At 33.8% G+C, this 23,523-nt stretch overlaps 1 protein-coding gene and 1 pseudogene across 1 annotated transcript; both read right to left on the bottom strand.

The window, feature by feature from the left end:
• Positions 1 to 1,100: 1,100 nt before the first annotated feature.
• On the bottom strand, positions 1,101 to 10,540 carry LOC130825705 (short-chain dehydrogenase TIC 32, chloroplastic-like). The gene is made up of 8 exons (XM_057691069.1): positions 10,182 to 10,540; positions 4,139 to 4,370; positions 3,815 to 3,894; positions 3,399 to 3,552; positions 2,581 to 2,659; positions 2,116 to 2,200; positions 1,945 to 1,991; positions 1,101 to 1,590 (listed from the first exon to the last, which is right to left on the bottom strand). Exons 1-8 carry the CDS (start codon positions 10,285 to 10,287, stop codon positions 1,429 to 1,431), a joined length of 945 nt encoding a protein of 314 aa, XP_057547052.1. The 5' UTR covers positions 10,288 to 10,540; the 3' UTR covers positions 1,101 to 1,428.
• Positions 10,541 to 14,257: 3,717 nt separating this feature from the next.
• Positions 14,258 to 23,523, bottom strand: part of LOC130824887 (short-chain dehydrogenase TIC 32, chloroplastic-like) — a 31,958-nt pseudogene continuing 22,692 nt past the window's right edge.

Raw genomic sequence — 23,523 nt, forward strand, 5'->3', positions numbered from 1 at the left:
ACTTATAAATCTCATAAAAATATATGATTTTTTTTTATATTTTCGATTTGTTTTCTTTTTTATATTGCTTTGCTATTTGTGTTTATTTAACTAATTTTATTTGCATTAATTTTATATTTATTAGTGTGTACATCCAATATTATAGATACATAATTTTTAGGCAATGTTTTATACTCTCTTCTTTTTTTTTTAATTATATCTCATTATGACATTTTTTATCGTAAAGTTGCAAATAAAATAAAATGGAAAAGATATATCATGAGGGCCCATAATTTGAGTTTCACCGTGAGCCCTTAAAATCTGAGGGGTTGCCCTGACCTAGGATTGAATGGTGTAGATTAAAAGAGTATAATGCTAAAGTTTTTGCCGAGAAAGTTGTTAAAGAAGCAATATGGGAGATGACTTCCGATTTAGAGTCTTAGACAAAGATGAAAACTTACCACGAAGGAAAATGCTAAGTTAGAACGATGGAGATATCATAATAGAGTTGAAGTCAATGAGATTTCAAATCATGTCGGTGCAAGACAAAATACAGAGTGTAACTTTAGCACAAATAAGATAGGGTCATATGCTATAAAGCTAGAAAAGAAAGAAATGCTTTAAATGGTTTTTTCAATTATATTAGGTCCATATTTTATAGTTGTGGCCTTATGGGGACATCCAATAGATGTGACCCATTGCATCAAGTGTACGTGGAAAAAAAATGAAGAACAACTACCGGAATATTATGTGTTTGAAGTGTGCCCTTAAAGTTAAAGGGAAAGCTTTATCGATTGATCATTAGACTAGTGCTATTATATGGATCATAATGTTATGTTTTTAGAAAGGGTCATAGTAAAAAGAGGAAAGTAGCGGAAATGCAAATGCTTTGATGGATGAGTGGACATACTTTGAGGGACATAATTCGAAATGAAAATATAAGAAAGGTTTTAGGATCTGCAAATATTGACGAAAAGACGAAAGAGAATTGTTCAAGATTGTTTGAGCAAATGCAAAGACATGGCATTAGCGAATCGGAGCAAAGTTTTTGTACTCCTTTGTCTATTTGAATCCATTGTAGTTAAAAGTCTCTTATATAGAGATTCACAATTCAACAAATTCGAAGGGACAACGGAGTAAAGTATTTGCTGATCAAGATATGTCGCATACATGGATGCATCATTTCAAATTTTTTGTTTATTCGAACGGACAAGGAAATATTATTGCAGGCTTTGAGTGCATTACAATCCCATTCCCCAGGGAATTTGAGCTAACTCGTACATCTCAACTAAAACAATTCTGTTCATAGCAGGAAATGAGTAGTCTTCAACATGTAGGAAATCTAAATATCACAAGCTCAACTCGTTCATCAAGCTTCAATGAGCACACAATTTCCCTGGTGTTGTTTGTATGTTTTGATCAAAGATCATGTATAGCAAAGAAAAATCATCAAGTCTTGATCAGATTCATGCTAAACTCCCAGAGTCTTTCAGCCAAAGAAGCATCTCGAGCTTGTGAGGTAGGCTTGGCAACGTTACAGTCACTGAAATATTCACCACTGATTTGCTTCAACTGTGGATGCATAGCAACATAACAAGTTGTTGCAGCTCCCTGCGGTAATCAGCTCGACATTAGAAATAGACCTTTTTTCTCTTCTCTTTTACGAGAACAAAAATGGAGACAACTATTACTATTCAGTAATTATCACTCGAGTAGTAGCTAGTAAGTAGTAAGCTGTACATATGGGCAATTCATGTCATTGGATTGGGTTACACATGGGGTGATTTTGGGTTGTGTTGTCTTGGGTCAGGGGTCACCTTGTTGATTCGTAGCATTCATTTGGATCAACCATAATCGGCTTTCGGTGGGGCGAGCCTCATTTGCCCAGCCATTTATTCACTAGTCGACTAGTAGGTTGTATGGAACAAATTCAGGTGTGAATACAATGTACAAGCTAACACTTACCTGTGGGACACTTTTCAGGACAAACTTGCCAACTTTTTTAGTCATACCTGTCAAATAAACTACCATAATTAGTATTTAGTATCCATATAGTACTTGTTACATCCTAGTATTTTCACGACGATTTAACACTTGAAAACGCAACAAGATAAAATGCCATTATTGAGAACACACCGTCCATCCAGCTATTATAGCGGAAGAGGTTTGTATTAATTGCCCCTGGATGAAGAGAATTTGCTGTTATTTGAACACCGTCCTCCTGATTAAAGAATGAAAAATCAGTGGTTCCCTTAGATCACATTACATAAAACTTACTCCTTCTACGAAAAAAAGCAGCAGAAGGAGAACTTGATTGAGTTTAGCGAGGCATTCTCAGAATTAGAGACTATTTATGCAACTCTAAGCTAAGTTTGATGATTTCAAATTTAATTACAAAGCCTGTATGGTATTGGACTCTGAAATCCAAACGAATGACGAGGGTTTAATTGATTGACAAATCTTCAAGGCAACAAAAAGAGGAGTTACTTTTTATTGCTTTTTATGATCAAGTCTACAATCAATCTCTCCACCAAGAAACAAGAACAACGAGAGACGTAGGTTTTTACCGAAAATTATATCCTAAAAAGGACAAAACAATACCTTGAAACGCTTAGTCAGCTCATTAGCATGCAAAATGTTAGCAAGCTTTGATTGGCCATATGCACGCCAACTGCTGTACCTGCACAAGCCATGAAAATAACTCATGAAGTATGAAAATCGATACTGGTAAACATGTATAAAATGATCACGTGTATACACCAAGGTATCCCAATCCCTACGTGATAGGGAACCTGTGTTCGTGTTGTTTGAATTTTTGCATCAGCAGAAATACATTTCCTACACAAAAGTTATGTATTCCTCTTGAGTCAAGGATAATCTGAAAAACTTTGATGGGTAAAGACCATATAATTGGACCTCCCAGAAAGGCAGACACTATGTCAATGGAAAATATCCAGAGACTAGTTGCTGATTTACAGTTTGTTGTCCCATACAGAGGCTGCACATGGTTAGGGACTGGCAAGGGCTCACATCACTGAGCTTTTGTATAAATTATATTACGCTCAATATACAAGTGTTGCAGGCTGGCTAAGTTGGTGTTTGACGAGATTTTTAAGTTTCGGAATGCAGGGTTCGAATACCCTGCTCACATTTTACCAACAGTAGGTTTTTATGAACAAGACGAAGAATTTTATCCCAACAACATTATTTCACTACAATTTTAAATTAACCCAACAACAGATTGTGAGTATTTCACTTTTATTGACGAAGAGTATTTGTCTTGATTAATGTATATTTTTCTTAACAATTTATCTGAATAAAAAGATTATATATTATTAATTGATTGGGCAACTCATCCCCTCACCCATAGTAAAGATAAGCAAATCAACAGGTTCCAATGTCTGGGATTAACAAATTACCCTGATGGATCGTTGAGTTTATCAAAGCGAACTCCTTCAGAATACGCAAATCGGTGAGCTTCTGATGACACATTTACGATCCTTCCCTCTTTACCACTTTCACACGCTGTTCTCTTCATGGTATCCAACAGAAGATGTGTAAGAAGAAAATGACCTGTAAAAGGTATAAAAGGTTCAGAGGTCTGCAAGAATGCTGCTAAAATGATTTGCTGATTGTATATGTTACTCTCATCAAAATCCAACAGCTAAGCATCAGTAACAGAATAAAGAGGGATAAAACTGATTCAGAAGGTGCAAACAATCCTGTAAGAAACAGTCGTCCCCACAGAAGAGAAATTAGTAATGTGGAACAAGATAAAGCCACAAAAATGCCTAGTCAACTAAAAGATAACTGTCGACTTTTCACTTCAGCGTACCTAAGTGGTTTGTTGCAAACTGAAGCTCGATATTGTCTTTAGAGAGCTTAAAAGGTGTGGCCATCACTCCTGCATTGTTACTTTAAATGAAGCACAAGTTAGAGTTCACTAAAAGAGTTGGCGCAGAAAGAATAATAAGAACTAGCTTGCGTGTTGTCGAACACACACCATTACCAGTCAACCCAACACGCTCCTATATAGGGAAGCAGAAGAAATAAGGAGGCGTAGAGAGTGAAAAAAAAACATTAGCTAATATAACTAAGATAGGTTGAAAGCTTATAAAGGAATCAAAAATAAAAGATATGCATGACAGTAGATTCTCACATTAAAAGGTTAAGTGGAAGCTTGGACGAATTATACTCTGATGCGAATTTTCTTACGGACGTCATTGAGCTCAAATCCAACTCCATAGCATCAACTTTAGCACTAGGAATTTCCTGAACTATTTTATTTTTGACCTCTCTGCCAGCTTCCATATTCCTAACACCCATGACAACATGTACACCACGTAATGCAAGGACACGTGAGGTTTCAGCACCAATGCCACTTGATGCTCCTGTTTCATAGTAAAATTAAGTAAACCTTTGTCAGAGTCATAGTCATTAACCCAGTATCCCATCAAGTCTAGATCCAGAGGGAGGATGGTAGCGAACAGATCATACTCGTGCCCCCTCTAAGGAGAGAACTAAAACTTTGTACATGAGCTAAAAATTTTTTGAACCCCATAAATTTGTTTACATAAAGAAAACACTGTTCAATAAGTATAAAAGAAAGCAACAGCTCTAATGGACTATAACTTCTAATCTTCTCATACATATTTAAAACCATCCTACCCATAAAGCTCCAACAAATAAGAGTTTAGTCAGCAATTAGTAAATTCATAGATTTGGTAGTTTCAGTAATGCCCACTTTAACTTGAAGCTACAAAAAAAAAAAATGGAAGATCGATTTTTATTCTCGGTACCAGCTTAAAAAATTTGTTCTCTTATCGAGTTCCCTTACCCACCATGCTGACAAGTTATACACTACAAGATTAAAATTTCTTATAACCTGCTCACCCAAGTAAAGAATGAAATTAATGTTTATCTACTGCTGTATAGAAAGTATATAGAAGTGGACAACCGTTCAAATTGCAACGATAACATATTAGTTGTGAAATCAAATGAAGGAGACACAAGGTTAGAAGGTTGAGAGGAACAGACTTGCACCAACACGTAAGCAAGCAAGGAATTCTTAAGCAAATGACAAGAACAGAGCAAAGAATTGAGTTTTATTAGTATCTTTGATATCACCTAAATCAAAGAATGATTTGTATTTCTTTTATTATACACAATTACAACATAAATATAAAATTGACTTAAAAAACTCGTAAGTGTTAACTTACAAATTCGCACACTTCCAATAGTGCTTGCTTACAAAATGGATTACAAAACATTCTTATATCTCTCTCTAACTCTCTAGTGTTTGCACTTCCTTCACAATGACCTCTTTTCAGCTACCCTCACTCTTAAACTCCCTTCTTTAACGGTTGTTCACTCTCTCTCTCTCTAGAGCTTCTCTTGGAGATGACATAAGCACATTCCACACACTTCACAACACTTTCTCTAGCTTCAAGAGGCATTCTTAAAGCCCTCAAAGAACAAAATAATCATTCCTCGAATACACAAAGTCAAAACCCGTGCTTAACATAAAGCACAAAGTTCTAATGAAACTTTCTTGTCCAAGTAAAGTAAGTGCTCGTCCGAGCAAGACCTCCACTCATCTGAGCATGCAACGGAAACTAACCGAGCAAGCGTCTACGAAACCCCTTTGCCCATCAGCAAAGCATCAATATCTCGCTCTCCAAACTTTTACGTGCAAGCAACTCACCCGATCATATGAATGCTCGTCCTAGAACTTGGTCATGCTCGCATTATGCCAACCTTTGTGGAATTTGCTTGCCTGAGCATTGCCACGATCATCAGATGATACCTAAATCAGACCTACACAAGGTCACCTAAACACTTGTATGCTCATTCAAGCACTTCAACATTCTCTTTTTGCTTGTCCAAGTACTCTTCTAGATGTGTTGGTACTTGGCATATAACCTCTTCCTCAAGACCAAATTCTCTCCTTTGCATTCTTACACGCCATCCATCATGATGTTAATCATCCACGTGTCGCCCTTCTTGATGACTTGCACCTTGCACCAGCCACATTGCGATGTCGGCTTCCTCCAGATGCACTACAGACAATATTCAATATGGATGTCACACCCCAAAGCCTACAGACAAAATCATTTAGAATCTCCAAATGCACTTCTCTATTGGTTTCAACCTCAACTTCCTCACCATTTGTCAAGGTCACCATCACTCATACTCACCACATTTTTCGTTTTATATGTTACACAATTCTAACATTAATAAGGTTTTTAATTATATGATTAGGGCTATGGAAGGCATAGACAAACCCAAATCTAGATTCACCTCCAACAAAACAAGGTATGATCTTTAGAATATCCATGTTCATGTAGCCAATCATATATACCTTTTGTCATTTTGCACCAAGAGCAAAATGGGTGAAATTTAGTGGAAAGGGATTTGAGTTTGAGGATGAGACAAAAAACAAACTGTTGTGATTGGTGTGACTTGAGTGCACATTTGTTAAGGTGCATTCATGTGTGACCTTTGGGATGGAATCCCATGAATGTGTTAATGTTGGTGTATTAAGTTGATTATTGTGGTTTATGATGGTGATTAAGTATGGATTAATAAGGTAATGAAGTGTGGGAGTTATGGGACTTAATGAAGAAGTGGAAAGGTTGATTCAAGATGCTCTACAATGTAAAGTCGAGCAATACTGTCAGAAGTATCTGAAGAGCCGCTCGACCAGCTCGCTCGACCGAGCGAGCTCCAGGTTGGGTCGAGCGGTCAGACAGAATGCTCCAGAATGTTGTTGTTACTCGCTCGACCGAGCCGCTCGACCGAGCGAGCTCTCTGATCTGGTCGAGCGGTTTCTCTGGTGTGCCTAAGATGCTGTTTTCGACCTTTCAAGTTCTTGGAGAAGTTTCATGTCATTCATTATTCAATATTAATTCTGTATTTAGTGAGCTAATGACATTTATGTACCTAGTCCTATAAATAAGAGCTCTCATTCACTTTGTAAGTGGTGAATACATCCACAAAATACACCCCAAGCCAAACACTAGCCTATATCTCTTCTCTATTGTAATTCTCCATATTTGAGAGTTCTTTGAACTCCTTTTGATAATATAAGAGATACTACACACCGGAGGACGTAGCCATAGTTTGGTGAACCTCGTTAAATCTTTGTGTCATTTTATTGCATTATTTTCTCCTATAAACATCGATATCGTTGATAGCGTAATTTGTTTGTCACTAAAACTTCATACACTCGATCTTGGCAATATTGGAGTTTGAAACACATTGTTCGAACTCTAATACATCGTCGTTCTCAATTGGTATCAGAGCCAAGTTGTTGTTATCGTGTTTTAGAGGTTGTATTGGTGCGACATGGCTACAATGAAACTTGATATTGAGAAGTTTGATAGGAGTGTGAACTTTGGCTTATGGCAAGTCAAAATGAAAGCAATTTTGATACAAAATGGAGTGCATAAAGCACTAGATGGTGTGGAGAAGAAACCCGAAGGCATAAGTGAGGCTAAGTGGGAAGAAATGGATGCGAAGGCTCTATCCGCCATACAACTTTGTCTCTCTAATGAAGTTTTGAGAGAAGTTGTAAAGGAGGAAACTTCAAAAGGCATATGGGAAAAATTGGAATCACTCTATATGGAAAAGAGTGTTACCAATCGACTTTTGTTAAAGAGTCGTTTGTATGATCTCAAATTGCATGAAGAGAAGCCGATGAAACCGCACCTTGATGAATTTTACTCAATAGTTATGGATTTGCAAAATATTGATGTAAAAGTGGATGATGAGGATTTGGCTATTCTATTGTTAGTTTCACTACCGCCCTCATATAAGCATTTTAGAGAAACTTTGTTATATGGAAGAGACACTTTGAGTAGTGAGGATGTTAGAAAGGCCTTGATACAAAAGGATCTTATTGATTCTCAATTTGCTCAAAAGGAGTCTAGAGTTCCCAATGATGCTTTGTTTGTTAAGGAATCGGGTAGGAATAAAAGGAGCATGACTTGCAACTTTTGTAAGAGGAAAGGCCACCTCAAGAAAGATTGTTGGAAATTAAAAGCCAAACAATCCGGTGAAAGCAAATCCGCAAAAGATAGCTCCGCCGAAGCTACCTATGTTGTAGATGATGAACTATATGATGTTGGTGCTCTTGTCGTTACTAGTGAATATAAGGGTGGTGATGATTCTTGGATTTTGGATTCGGGATGTTCGAGACACATAACTTTTAACTCTAGGTTCTTCTCAACTTATCAAAAGGTTGATGGAAGAAAAGTCACTATGGGCAATGAGGCTAGTTGTCCGATAGTTGGTATTGGAGATGTTAAAATTATCATGTTTGATGGTGTTGTAAGAACGTTGACCGGAGTCCTTCATGTTCCAGGTATGAATAAAAACATAATTTCCCTTAGTATTCTGGATAAAGAAGGTTATAGGTGCATTGGTGAAGGTGGAGTTTTGAAGGTTGGCAAGGGTCCTAATTTGTTCTTGAAAGGATCCATTAATGATGGCTTGTATATGCTTTTGGGTTCAACCTTAATCAGTTCGGCTTGTGTGTCCACTACTTCAACCGAGCATGAAAATAATATTGATACTTCTTTTAACGACAGTTTGAGAATAATTCCAACATATCCTAATGAGTCCATGGGATGTATGGACTTGATTGGTAATTAAAATTCATACTCTTGTGAGCCCTTTGAGGGCATGTTTAGTGCATGTGCTATGTTTGTGCACATGTGTTGTTTTTGTTTTTTGAGTATGATGTTGTGTAAGTTGTTATGTTATGTTTGGAGTGAATTAGAGAATTCCATTGACTTGGGTGAACTCAAGTCAAGGTGGAGATTGTTGTGATTGGTGTGACTTGAGTGCACATTTGTTAAGGTGCATTCATGTGTGACCTTTGGGATGGAATCCCATGAATGTGTTAATATTGGTGTATTAAGTTGATTATTGTGGTTTATGATGGTGATTAAGTATGGATTAATAAGGTAATGAAGTGTGGGAGTTATGGGACTTAATGAAGAAGTGGAAAGGTTGATTCAAGATGCTCTACAATGTAAAGTCGAGCAATACTGTCAGAAGTATCTGAAGAGCCGCTCGACCAGCTCGCTCGACCGAGCGAACTCCAGGTTGGGTCGAGCGGTCAGACAGAATGCTCCAGAATGTTGTTGTTACTCGCTCGACCGAGCGAGCTCTCTGATCCGGTCGAGCGGTTTCTCTGGTGTGCCTAAGATGCTGTTTTCGACCTTTCAAGTTCTTGGAGAAGTTTCATGTCATTCATTATTCAATATTAATTCTGTATTTAGTGAGCTAATGACATTTATGTACCTAGTCCTATAAATAAGAGCTCTCATTCACTTTGTAAGTGGTGAATACATTCACAAAATACACCCCAAGCCAAACACTAGCCTATATCTCTTCTCTATTGTAATTCTCCATATTTGAGAGTTCTTTGAACTCCTTTTGATAATATAAGAGATACTACACACCGGAGGACGTAGCCATAGTTTGGTGAACCTCGTTAAATCTTTGTGTCATTTTATTGCATTATTTTCTCCTATAAACATCGATATCGTTGATAGCGTAATTTGTTTGTCACTAAAACTTCATACACTCGATCTTGGCAATATTGGAGTTTGAAACACATTGTTCGAACTCTAATACATCGTCGTTCTCACAAACGAAGGATAAAAATCAGTGGTAAAGATTTGGATGAGATTAAAAGGACGGTGGACCATAGCCAAAAACAAAAAAAAGAAAGGGTGAAAAATAAATAAGACAAATTAAGATATAAAGTGGTGCAAAATGAGAAACAGAGCAGTATCTTTTTAACGAAAGTTTTGGCATCGTTGTTGTACCACCTACCAATCAAATGCAAAGAACCAACGCTTTATTTATGCATACGAGGAAAATGAAATAATAAACAAAATAAGCTATATTATATTTCCATTCAAAGAAATCGCACTACAAATCCTCATTTGAAACTTGAATTGTGATCAATTTTACAAATAAATAAACTTACCCTCAAGTTGAATCCATTAGCAGTTTATCCATAGTAAGACTGAAAATACCCACAATTCATATCCAGCTCTAATGCAAAAATTTAAACATACCCATCAAGTAAAACAAGAAAACAAATTTACCCATCAACAAAAAATTTGTAAATATCAGCACAAATAAAATGCAACCTTGATAAAAAAAAAAAAATTACAGAAATAGACCTGTAACAATGGCAGTAAGACCCGAACCATCAATTCCATGAGTAACTTCTTCAGCCGTTGAAGATCTAGAAAACCCAGATGGCCCTTTTCTTCCGAACAACCACATTTTTTTCTTTCCTCTCTTTTTGTCTTCCTCCTTTGTCCTCTCCTTATGAGTGACAGTGAAGCAGATGACAGTTAAGTAAAGGTAGTGGAACAAAAAGTAGTTTGTTAGTAGAAGATGATTAGAGTTGAATGTTTTGATTACTTTTCCTATTAGTTGATCATCCTTTCCTACCTAAAGATTGACTGTTATGATTTGTGAGGCTATCAATCTGACGTCGCAACGAACCATCTCTATATTTTTAGTTAGGTCATGTTACCATCATTTTTTACTTTTTATTTTAGAAAAAAATTGTTAAAAATAATATTGAACTATCTATTATTAGGGATGGCAATGGGTCGCACTCGGCTTGAGTTATCCACCCACTAATTTTGCTTCGGATAAAATTTGGATTTTATTTTTCAATCCACCTCCACACGGATTCGGATTATGCCTACTCCAACTCGGACTTTGTTCCGACTCGGACTCTCAAACCTGTGACGGAGTTCGGATTAGTATCAAACTTTTATTCTTATTGATAATATACTAATAAATTAAAAGCATAAAAAACTAATTGAGTAGCCTTTCAAATACATCTTAACAAAGAAAATGTGTCCTTAAAATTCTAGATTTGCAATTAAAATCATTGGAATTGTATAGAATTGTAGAATCGCAAATAAAATCATACGATTCTACCGATTCTACACAATTTTAAAGACTCTCCAGAAAAATGCTAAATTAAGCCTTAGCCCACCCGATCAACGTTATCCTTCAACACTGATTTCCACTTTTTTTACTTTCTAATGATTAAATTGAGCCTCTTGACCATAATATAACTATGTTATGAATAACCACTTGAGAGTTAGGACTCTTAGCTTTCTAATGAAAATTCTTGCTATTTTAGAGCTATTTTTTTTATCTTGATACTAGTTGAGGATTGATTACATTTGGTGTTACTGACTTATAAATGATTGAATTGGTGTTCATAATTGTTAGGGCTTAAAAAATGTTACTCCTTCCTATTCATCTTCTAGCCTATCTTGTATGAGACCGTCTTATGGTGAAACAACCTCAAAACAGAAAGCCCATAAGCTAAAAGTTTCTATTATTAGGCCATTTAACCCAAGTATGAAACATGTCTCAAGGTGAGACCATCTCATACAAGAATTTGTGTGGATCTTAAGTGTCTCATTTACTTTATGCACTCCATCCAATGCACTTATTCAATCCTTGATATATTTAATTATAAAAAGTTGATATTAATAAACTTTACATTAAAACGAATCAAACAGCATCTCATATGACTATGTTTTAACTTATACATTAATAATAAAATACAATTTAAGAGTGATAGATGAATTGTATTCCAAAAGTAAATGGGACAACTAAGATGAATAGGAGGGAGTACAATATAATTTGGCTTTGTTAAAACTATTATTGTTGAACATTTAGAGTATATAAAGACCGAGATTATATATATTATATACTAAGTATAGTGGTGGGACAATATGCAATATATAGCAAGTCAAAAATATGCCTAATAAATAAAATGCAAATTAAAAAACAGTGGGAAAGCAGCGACTCGTCGCCTGTCCTCTGTCTTGTTTTTGCGGTTTTGTTAGGTAATTTTGTTAGTGCTGTTTGTTTTCAATCATCAATAATGTATCTTAACTACTTGTGGTGGTTAGTAATGATGAATCACTACATTAATTCATTGATAAGCTTTGGTGAATCAACCTTTAGGTTCATAGGCTTTGTTTGATGAAACACACTTGTTTCATAAGAAGGCATTGGTTGACACTTTACTCTATAAGTAGAGGGAGTGTGCAAAGGGCATTCCACCTATTAAGCCCATCATTCGTAAATACATTTTCAGAATTCATCTATGAACATACATTTTCATGCTTCTCTTTTGCATGTAGTGTATAAAGAGAGTTATTAACTCTATATACATTATCATAAGTTAATTATCCATTTACCACACTTGTCTTTACTTTTGCAATGTCCTTGTGCTAGTATATTGTTGTGTATGTTGTATCTCATTGTGAATTTCATCATCATCCCAAGCACCTTTGTATAAGAAATATCACAATAGGAAAGTGTATGAACGTCTCCAACAAATATTGAGTTTCCGAGTGACATTAATTGTCGCAACCTTATCTTCATGGTGTCCATTTTGGGGATCTACAAAGCAAAGAGTTCCATTGTCATCCACACAAAGGAAATACAAATCGGTTTGTTTTATTTGTATTTGCATTATTCCAATAATTATAAGACCACTCTACTTGGCACTGCTTAATTAACAAGGATCATTGTTACTATATCTACTTGGTGTGTTTGTTATACTAAATTATTAATTAGTGTATATCTTTTTATGTTTGTCGGTTCATATTAAAAATGGAAAAAAAAAACAAATAAGTATGTATATTTTAAGGAAAATGATGTATATAGCCTAAAAGGCTGTAAGAAAGAATCTTGTATCTTATTTATGTAATATGATATTGTTTTTACTTTGAAAAATAAGAATTTAATTATATTTTATTAGTTTACCATTTATTCTTTCTTGGGAAGTTAAAATAATTATATAAAATATTAATTGTTTTCCAATTGATAAAATTCTCTTGAAAAGTTAAAATTATTGATAATATAGATAATTTGTTATTTTTTATATACATCCTAACGGCTGTAAATATCATTACCCTTTTTTGAATAATAACAAAGTTTTTAAATATCAAATGAGTTTTAAGTGTTCTTTAAAATACAAATGGTTAAAGAATATATATAAGCAATTACAACTTCACATTTTTGCATAATTCTTAAAAAATTCAATTCTACGATCGGATTTTGAGAGTTAGTTTCGAGTTAAATATATGCTTTTAACAACCTTGGTTATAATTCACCTAATCTCTCTTTTAATTTTCAAGTAATGAAACCCAAAACATTGAATTTGAAACTTTGAGTATTATAGTTATATTTTATTCCGAGGCGGGGGTCGAGTCAAGTCGGAGTCGGATCAGAGTCGAAATTGGATCAGAGTATCAGATTTTTTATGATGTCCAACTCCGGTCTATATCTGAATCGGACTCGACTATGTAATTGAATTCGAAGTTGAATATTATTTTTCTCGGACTAAAGATAATTTTTTTATAGATGTCAATATTTAGATATTTGTGCGTTGTTCTGGTTTCTATACTAGTTTAAAATTATCTCAATACGTTAGTGTGTGTTAAATTATACTTCCTTTGTTTCATTAAGTAGTTTTCATTTGTCATTTTAGGTTGTTCTATTTGTTGTTCCGATATAAAATCTTTCTATTTATATCAAACATCGAACATAATCAACCTTGTTTATCCAAATTTGGGAATATTATTGAAAAAATATTGAAACTTGACGGATCCAAAATCGCTGGCATAAATAAACACATTGAAAAAGGAGAGCAAAATTTATAATATATTTAATAAATTATTTAAAAAAATACTCACAAAATTCAAAACATTTTGAAAAAACCTTATAATTTCATCGTCTTTTTTCCTCTGCTCTTTACTATCTCCAAGAAATATATATCCATTTCTTAACCATGGTAGATTCTCCATGAAAAAGCTTTTGCAAATTGCATGTAAGTCAAATTTGTTTAATTCTGAAGAAGGGAAATAATGAACAAAGGGGAAGATTTGTTATATGAATGAAATATAGATATACAAGCAAATACCGGGAAAAAAAATTTGTTGTAAAAAATGAGGGGGAAATTGTCTTCCAAATTCAAGAATTTAGCTTACCCTTTAGATATGGAAAATTTTTTGTAACTTTTGTTATTATTTGATCAATTCTATGTATGTTGGATTTGAGCAAATTAAATTTGTGGATGTTAAATTTTTTTCTTAATTTTTATATTATAAAGATAGTTTATTTATTGATTTTTATGTAGTTGTTTTGGAGTTGTAATAACTCAATAAAAATATATTGATTTATTGGTGTGAATTTTAAAAGATCGTACTTAAGATATCAAATACTCCTTTGATAATCTACCTAAGATGTATTGGTGTGTACAATTAATTAAAGCCCTAAGAAATGAAAGCCCTACGAAATGAGAGATCAGTATCACCAAAAAACATAAAAAAAAAATAATAATAAAATAAAATAGTCACTTGTAAATTACAAAACGAGCTAGACTAGAATTGAGTTAGTAGAAAAATATTTTAAATCTATATAATTATTGTGAAACAAATAACACCTATTTTATTAAAAATGAAAATGGCATCTTTAGCTTGGTTTGATGGCTTAGATAAAGTACAATCACTAAAATATTGGCCACTTACATCTCTCACGTCTGGATGTAAACCCTACAAATTACAATCAACATTTTCAGTTGAAATTAATTACTTCAAATATTTCATAAATGTTTTATAATCATATTAAAACATATTTAAGCCCAAACAAAAGAGAAAAGATTGTTGCATTAACTTTGGTCTATGCGATTTAAATTAACCAACCTATGAAACATCTTTTAGGATGAACTTGCTAAGCACATGAAACACACCTATTGAATTTGTAACATATAATAGATTAATCAATATTTCCTTAATCACCATTATTATTATCCCAATAAATCCGGCCAAGATAAAATTTGAAAAGGATGAGAAAAAAAGCAGACCAATATCCTCATCTTGGAAAGGTCGATGCCCTTAATAGTCAATACCATTTCAAAACAAACTAAACTTATGGAAATTTGGGGTAGGCACCTAGTGATTTACATTTATTCACCTTAACAAAAGTAATATTTAGTTAAAATTATGACGTTAATTCAATAAAAAAAATTTATTAAATTTTATATAAATAAATTTATTTTAGATAAAATAAATTTATAAATAAAATGAGAAAAATAACACAAATTATTATATGAGACGGTCTCATTGAGAAACACGTCTTATACTTAGGTTATATAGCCTATATAATATATATTATAAGAATATTGACTCCTTATTTGAGATTGTCTCAGCGAGACACTGCTATATCATTAGAATAGCTAAAAACTAATTTCACTTACCATCAACTAGTTTAGCATAGCGGAAAATATTTGTGTATATTACTCCAGGATGGACAGAATTAGCCATGATATTAACTCCATCTTCCAGAAAAATTAAGGTAATAAGAAGCTAATGCACAACATATATGGTTTTCCTTGGAGATTTAAATTTGAACCACAATTGTTACCTTTAAAAGTCTTGCTAACTCATTTGCATGAAAAACGTTAGATAGTTTAGAGTGAGAATAAGCCAAGGAAAAGTTGTACCTGCATAGTGCAAACTTACCTGCATAGTGCAAACTATGTCACAAGTTTTATTAAATTGCTATGTTTGATTTTTTATGCAATTTAATGTGATATTTTAATTATATATTGAATTTTCACATGATAAAAATTGTAAAAGGTTAATATTATGAAATTATGTGAATAAATGATTTCAACAAAATTTCACTTGACTATATATTTTCTTACACATTAGCTGCAATATATTAAATAAACTTCAATGATGAATGGTGATTGTATGTGTTCAGATCAGGGATAATAACTTAGGAACAAAATATTTATTAATGATTCAGGAATAAGGATATTAGTTGATAATTCAGGATGTTTGTATCAGTACCTGATTCAGGGTAGTTAAGTTACTTAGCAAAGACGAAAAATAAAGAAACACATAAAGACGATGCATTAATTAAAAAGCTCTCCAATGAGTACATCTACAATATAATAGATCGCTCAAGTGGTAAGGCCAAGAGGTTGCTTTTCTTATGTGGGACGCATTTTAGTTCTTAGAGAGGAAATTCTGATTAGGGCATTTAAAGCAACGCTAAGGGAACAATAAAAAACTGCCACATCAACAATTGTAGCCGACTCTACTAGGCGTTATTTTAGAGATTTTAAATGACATCCACAGAAGGTTATTTGGGATATTGTATGACAACCGAATATTAGGCTATAAACACCCCCAAATAACACCAATTATATAAGAAAACTAATCTTCAAACAATTTATGCAATTACTTCCATCATTTATTGAGAATTAAACACATTCAATACATCTTCAAGAGATTCATTTGAACATTGATAAACATTTTTATTGAATAAAAAAACAACCCCTCTTGTATGAGACTGTCTCATCGTGAGACGAGTCCATACAAAAAGCCCATTAAGCTAAAAGTTTCTATTGTTGGGTTATTTAATCCAAGTATGAGGCACGTCTCATGGTGAGACTGCCTCATACAAGAATTTGTGATAAAACAAACCCTTGTTTATTGAAAACTATTACTTAAGCCTCACACTATAAAAGCCCTAATAACATTGTCCAAGCTTAAGCCACTGTGCACTTAGGAAGGGACTTGTTAAACAATCAACTTATACAAACACTGATTTGGGCATCGGAGAAGCTCCCCGAAAAACTATTTTGGATCCTCCTTACCCTTGCTGATTGCAGGTTGTAATAAGTGGCATTTTGATGAGTGGTCTTACTACAAGATTGGCTAGACAGCAAGAACAAATCCCCATATTCCCAGCATTTACCTTTGCTTAAGAGCAAAACATTAGATTAATTCTAATTTAGTTATTAATTAATTGTATCCCGTTCAAATACAGAAAAAGTGAAAGAAGTCTAAGGGTAAAGAGGTATGGAGTGAAGCTGCTAGTAACTGTGATAGCCAACCTAGTCTCTTGGTGAGTTGATTATCGTTATTGCTCTTCTTCTTTGGGCTTTTGCTTCTAAGTTTGACATGGATTTGATGAGTAGTTGTCAAGAGCTATAGTTTCTTTGATGGATTGGCTTTTTGGCATGACTTGTAGTTTCACTAGCTTGCCATCTTTTTCATTTATGTTTTGGTCTTCAGTTGTTAAGTTTTTGGTTCTGTTTTTCTCTTGTTTTTCTATTGGCTTGTTTGGTTTCCTTCTTTGTTGGTAGGTTGTTTGGCTAGTGTCTTTCTCTCGTGTTTAGGGGTGTTTTTTTTCTCCTTTTTATAGCTTGGGTTGTAAAAAGGTTTTTTGGAGTTAATATAGTCCTTTTAACTGCCAAAAAATCTTGGAAACCGATTATAGATAAAATTGAAACGTAACTCTCTTCTTAGAAACAAAAGCACTCTTAAGAGCTGGGAGAATAACTTTAATAAAGAGTGTACTAAACAGTTTTACCTATCTACTTTATGGTTATGTTTAAGATGCCTAATGCAGTTGAAAAAAAAATCGCAACATTGCGAAGAAAATTCTTTTTGGGAGAATACACAAGTGATAAAAAAAATCTTGCCATACAATCAAGTGGTCAAAAATCAAACTACCAAAAGAATTATGGGGACTTGGAGTTGGTAATATCTTGCACAAAAGCTTGTCATAACTTTTCAAATGGTGGTGAAGATATTCAAAAGAAGATACTACATGGTGGAAAAGAATCCTAATGTCAGTGTACATGATCAAAGGAAATGAGGCATCCTTCGAGACCTTAGGCAACATCAAATTAAAGAAGGGATGTCGTACCCAACTAATAAAGAATGAAAGTGAGGTCAATAACGTAAGGAAAATTATGGAAGAGGGATTGAAGAACATATTAAGAAATGGTGAGTCCATTTCATTTTAGAAAGATCCTTAGTCCTGCTTGAAGATTAAACAGTTGCGGAAGATTAGGGTTTTGGGAATGGTTTAATGTATTAATCAATGAGTAAATCATCCTCCAATAAATATATGAATACTAGTCACTAATTTAGGAAACTAAATATTCTATACATTAATTAAGGGAAAACAAAATAATCTAGAATAATGTAAATATACGAAATAATATACTTTCCCACACTACCCCTTAAGTTAGGTCGTGGAATCACCGATGCCTAACTTGCATAAAGTATTATTAAAGACTTCTGATGCAACAGCCTTCGTGAGAATATCGGCTAGTTGATCCTTCGATCTAACAAAGGGAAGACTGATGATCTTGTTCTCCAGTTTTTCTTTGATGAAATGTCGGTCAATCTCTACGTGTTTCGTGCGATCATGCTGTACCGAATTCTCGGAGATGTTGTGTAACATCCCGGAAAAACTCGGATCGTTAAAGAGAGATCTTATATTTTAAAAGAAAACTAAGCAGGACCCGAATCAAACCAAGATGTCATAAAAGCATGAGAAAGCGAAATTTTTAAAGTTAAAACTTGCAGATCGAGTTCTACTAGAGTTATTGTAGATTATTTAGTGATGTTATAGCCTTAGTAGCAGATAAAAGATATGAAACCAAATGTCCAAGGAATACATCTTGAGTGCGAAGTCGCCTCTTAAACAAATCCATTTCTGAAAAGCTAATAAAGTTCCAAATTATAATCCTTCCGTACTCTATCTGTTTTATTCTTCAAGTGTAATCCTCACTCCCCAGCCAGCAACTTAACTCACTGCTAGTTATTAAGCCCGAAAGGAAAACAATATCATCGCAGGATCATTAAGATCAAAGGTACACGTCAGCAAAACATCTCTTATAACATTAACATTATAACATAAAGCAAAATAACAACCTACCATACGTCGACTACAGTTCAATATTTACTTTTTAATAAATTGCAAATAATTCATTGATTTAGTCAGCCATACTGCCGTACTTTCCCGGCCATACTGTCGGACCAAATCCCAAACTTCAAGAGTGAGACAATACATTAGGGGGAGCTAACCCCTAAGCAAGTCTCTACCATAGACAACACGCCTTACTTCGGTGCCTATGGTTATGTATGCATACCCCCCGGTGGCTCATGATGTCCCCATAAATTGTGAGTAAAAATCTTTCCACCAATCGACATCATACTACGTCTACTTTAAAGTTAGTGAGGTCATACTAGCTCTACTCATCAAGTTATTGAAATCATATCTCTTAATTAAGAAAGCATAACATCATCTTCACACTTTATTTAATATATAATTATTATTATTCCTTTAAAACAACCAATCCACGATATACAAAGTTTTAATGCGTGTACGTAACTTAAGGAAGCAAAAGCAAATCCTAAACGTACTTATCAACATCCCGTCACGAATCGATTTCCTACATGATTCAATCATACGTATGGAAATAAGCATACATTCACATTTTCTCAAGTCACAATCAAACACACACACACACACATTTAACACCAAGCCACTCTACAAAAAATTCATGATCACCCAATACACTGCATAACAACACAAACATCACATACAATTCAGATTTAATAATCTTTCCAGAACATCATGCTAGTACTGTTAAACTGAAATTTCGACTTCAACGTTGTGTTTGGAAGACATCAAAACCCCCGGGTACCAATTTTCATGATTTTTAATGTATTTTAAGTATTTTTAACATATTTTTAAGTCAAAAAGTATCCGAAAAACTCATTTTTGTTGTCCTTTTTCTAAACCTACGGGATTCACCAAATTCAACTCAAACAAAATAAATTTCAAAAGTATAAATTCCACTAATTTCAATAAAGATATTTTATTTAAATCATATGAACCATCCTTGTAATTAAACCCATCAAATTTTTATATATATTTTTATCATCACCACTTGATTGATTTTTTTTCCTAAACATTCTCTAGCAAAATTATAAATCTACATATTAACCAATATAAAATTTTCTTTTCCCTCTAATATAAAATATTATATTTTTATATGTATATTTATATATTTATGAATTTTACTATCATCCTACACACAAAAATAATCTTACATTCACATATATGTATGACTACTAACCCTAAAACTCCTTACATCAAATTAAATTAAAAAAAATGCAACACATATTCATACATAAAAATTTTAGTCATAGATTAAGCATAGATTATGTAGACTCAATTAGGAACGGGAACAGCAACAAGAGGGGGGGGTGAATTGTTGTTGTTACTAGTTTAAGCGTTTTTGCCCTGTTTTTGCGGAATTGAATAAAATAAATAAAGCTTAAACTTAGAGCGAAATAATTAAAAGAGACAAACGATTTTTACGTGGAAACCTTCTAGGCCTAAATAGAAGGAAAAACCACGACCCCTCGGGATTTCTAAATTCTCCACTATGTTTAAGGCAACTCGTTACAATTACATTAAACATCTTACTTCACTCGAAGCGCATCAACTAGGCCAACTCTTCTCTCTTAAATTGCTTCACTCAAAGCAACAAACTTAGCTTCACTAAAAGCTAATTCTCACCACTAGCTTCACTAGAAGCTTTCTCCTTAGCTTTACTCAAAGCTAATCACTTCTCTAGCTTCACTAAAAGCTATCTAATTTCCCCCTTAGACTCACCCGAGTCTAATTACAAATTCTCTCAAAAACCCTTACAAAAGGATAAAAATTCTCTAAAAATAAAATCAATAAGTTGCACAAGAAAATATTATAAATTAATTGGCATTTTTAAAACAAAATTTTCTTGTAAAAATTCTCCCAAAATTACGTATGATTTAATGGCTCATACTAAGGCGAGTTTTTATGAATAACCGAGTCCCATATTTATAAGATTAAAATCCCTAATAAAAATGAATATTCCAATCCATTATCCCATTATCAAATGATCATGGGAGTAATGTGGATAATGCAGCCATACGGTTATTTGACTAAGTCAAAACAGACAGAAATAACCGCTGTCTTCTGTTCCCTTCAAGCAGCAGTTTCTTCAATAGCTGTTCCTGTTCCAGTACTAATTGCTGGAACGTGTTTGCTATAAATAGAAACGGTTATGCTTATTACAAATGGTTACTTGCTAACTTGTAGGTATAAGGACGGTTTAGAATGATAGCTAAGACCCATTCAACAACCACTAATTCTATTTTTAGTAAATCCAATATTTACTAAAAATAGATCCTAAAATAAAGGATCTAGTAAAATAAGGATGTTAATTCATTTTATCCAAGAAAAACGATTTGCCAATTAATTTAATAAATTACTACTGCAACAAATTAATTTTATTAAATACATTAACTAAAAATAATAATTAAAATATAATAACCAGAATTTTCAGTCAACGTAGTCAACCTTCAGCTTAGGAACTGTGCGCTGTCTCCAGACTTCAGTTCAGCTAGAACATCCAACTTAGGAACAGTAGACCTGCTGTCTCCATTTTACATCCCAAGCGATATGCTTCTCCTAACTTCTTTTGAAATCTTTTGACATGTACGTTTTCATAAGCTAAATCATAGGTACTATCAACGATCATTATCACGACCGGATATCGACCTACACACAATCTCTAAAAACATATTTGCTTAAATAAAGTGTAGTCATCATCAAAACTCAAGAGGTCCAACAAATTCCCCCTTTTTGATGATGACAAACTTTTTAAACAAACTTAAACAAAATAGAGTAAAACCAATATTGAAGAGTATGTTAGAGATCAAAACAACTCTACATTACTTAGTAAATTAACTCGTGACAATATAATTTACCAAGCATACATTAAAAACAAATTACTCTATTAATTAGAATTACTTAAAATAACTTAAGCATAATCAAAACATCGGAAGAACTTTTATCATCACATTCAAGTAATCATCAGAGCATATACATCATAACAATCAAAGTATGTATCTCGGTATGTATATCAGAGCTAAACTTATTAATCATCAGAGCATCAGAGCATGACTATCAGAGCATAGCCACAGTCCTAATGTTCAACAGAATAAATGTATATCAGACTAAGCATACTCAAGCATTATTTAAGTTTGTGCTAAATATTCCCCCTTTTGACATCATTCAAAAAGAAATGGAGCAATCAAGCCACAGCACTAAACATATAGTTATAGTCAAAGAGAGAATAAGGATGCACATATTAAAATAGCATAAGCAATGAATGCAAACATGATCAACAATGATTAAAATGACAAAAGTTAGTAGCATAAAAGGAAAATATGATCCAGAGTATGAAGCAGTACCCCAGCTGGTACAAATTGAAAAACATAAAAAGATTGTTTAATGAAAGTGATAGTTGCAACAAAAAGAAGATATTAAAAAGTATCAAGAAGAATTAGGACGCAGGAGCTTCATCATCTATATATTATGTTTCCACCTCTACAGTATCCAACATTTGCGTCATCTGGTCAGTTAGTGAGGCTAAGGAAACACGAATTTCATCTTTAAAAACAAGGAAGCTTGTCTGCAATTCTGTGAGTTTTAGTAGTATGGAGGATAAAGGGGCTGTAGGAATTGTAGTGTCACCTAAACCTTGATTTTGTGATGTGTGTACTGGTGGTGGTGATGATGGTATAGGTGACTGTGGTGGTGAAGATGGTTGTATTGGTGACTGTGGTGGTGAAGATGGTTGTATTGGTGACTGTGTGACAGGTTTAGGTGAGGAAGGATGGCTTGGTTCAGCTGTTGTGTATGAGGCTGAGTCATCATCAATAATAACAACAGGTTTCTTTCCTTTGGAAGCTAGCCTACGACTTTTCCTAATGTTTGAACCAGGTAAAGAACTCTCCTCATCTTTTTCTTCTTCTTCCTCCACAGCATCCTTCACAGGTTCCTTCTCAACTTCCCCCTTACAAGAATTTTCCTCCTGTTCCTCCTCAGAATGCTCCTCTGCCTTCTCAGTGGCAGAGGGAACAGGCTCCTGTTCCTCCTTATTTACTTCCTCCTCCTTAACATTTTCTTCAATTTTTTTTTTTATCGGTGTCCTCTGATTGTTCAAAAATGTTATCAAGGGTCCCATTTTCAGTTAATCTTAGATGTAAATTTTTCAAACATTTTACACCCACTTTGTTGTTTGGACCCATGGGATAGTTTTGTCCTTCAAGTGGAACACCTATCTTCCTAAAAATCCAAGTCAGCAAACCTCCATATCCAATTACACAACTTTTAGAAATGCATTCACTTAAGTGAGAGATCATCAAAGAGGGAAAATTGATTTTAATATTGTTAGCCATGCAGTAAATTAGGGTTGCATCTCGCAGACTTACTTCACTGCGTTTGGAATTTCGCAGCAAAACAAATCTACATACAATGTTATACAACAATTTGTGTAAAAGGGATAGTGCATTATGGCTGACCTTCCCTCGTTTTTCAGTGATCCCTAAAAATTTCCAGACATCCTTTTCATCTATTTCAAAGAAAGTTATTTTTGATCCAACATAATAAACATCAAATCCATTTGCGGGCACACCTAGCCATTCTCCCAGTTTCTGACTGCTAAACTCTATTTTAACTTCTTTAACAGAACTCGAACAAGCACCCTTTTTTTTAAAAAAAAACAAAACCCAACCATCATTTTTGAAGTGGTCGGTCTTTTCCTCT

The sequence above is a fragment of the Amaranthus tricolor genome, chromosome 10 (assembly GCF_026212465.1).
Source record: "Amaranthus tricolor cultivar Red isolate AtriRed21 chromosome 10, ASM2621246v1, whole genome shotgun sequence".
In the NCBI taxonomy this organism is placed as follows: Eukaryota; Viridiplantae; Streptophyta; class Magnoliopsida; order Caryophyllales; family Amaranthaceae; genus Amaranthus; species Amaranthus tricolor.

Bases quoted from the DNA above. Each gene is read 5' to 3' on its own strand.
- LOC130825705 (XM_057691069.1), bottom strand. From the start codon at position 10,287: ATGTGGTTGTTCGGAAGAAAAGGGCCATCTGGGTTTTCTAGATCTTCA. The intron at 3,553-3,814 runs GTACGCTGAAGT...TACCTTTTACAG, and splicing joins GTTTGCAACAAACCACTTAG to GTCATTTTCTTCTTACACAT. The intron at 2,660-3,398 runs GTAATTTGTTAA...TGGCTTGTGCAG, and splicing joins AAACTCAACGATCCATCAGG to GTACAGCAGTTGGCGTGCAT.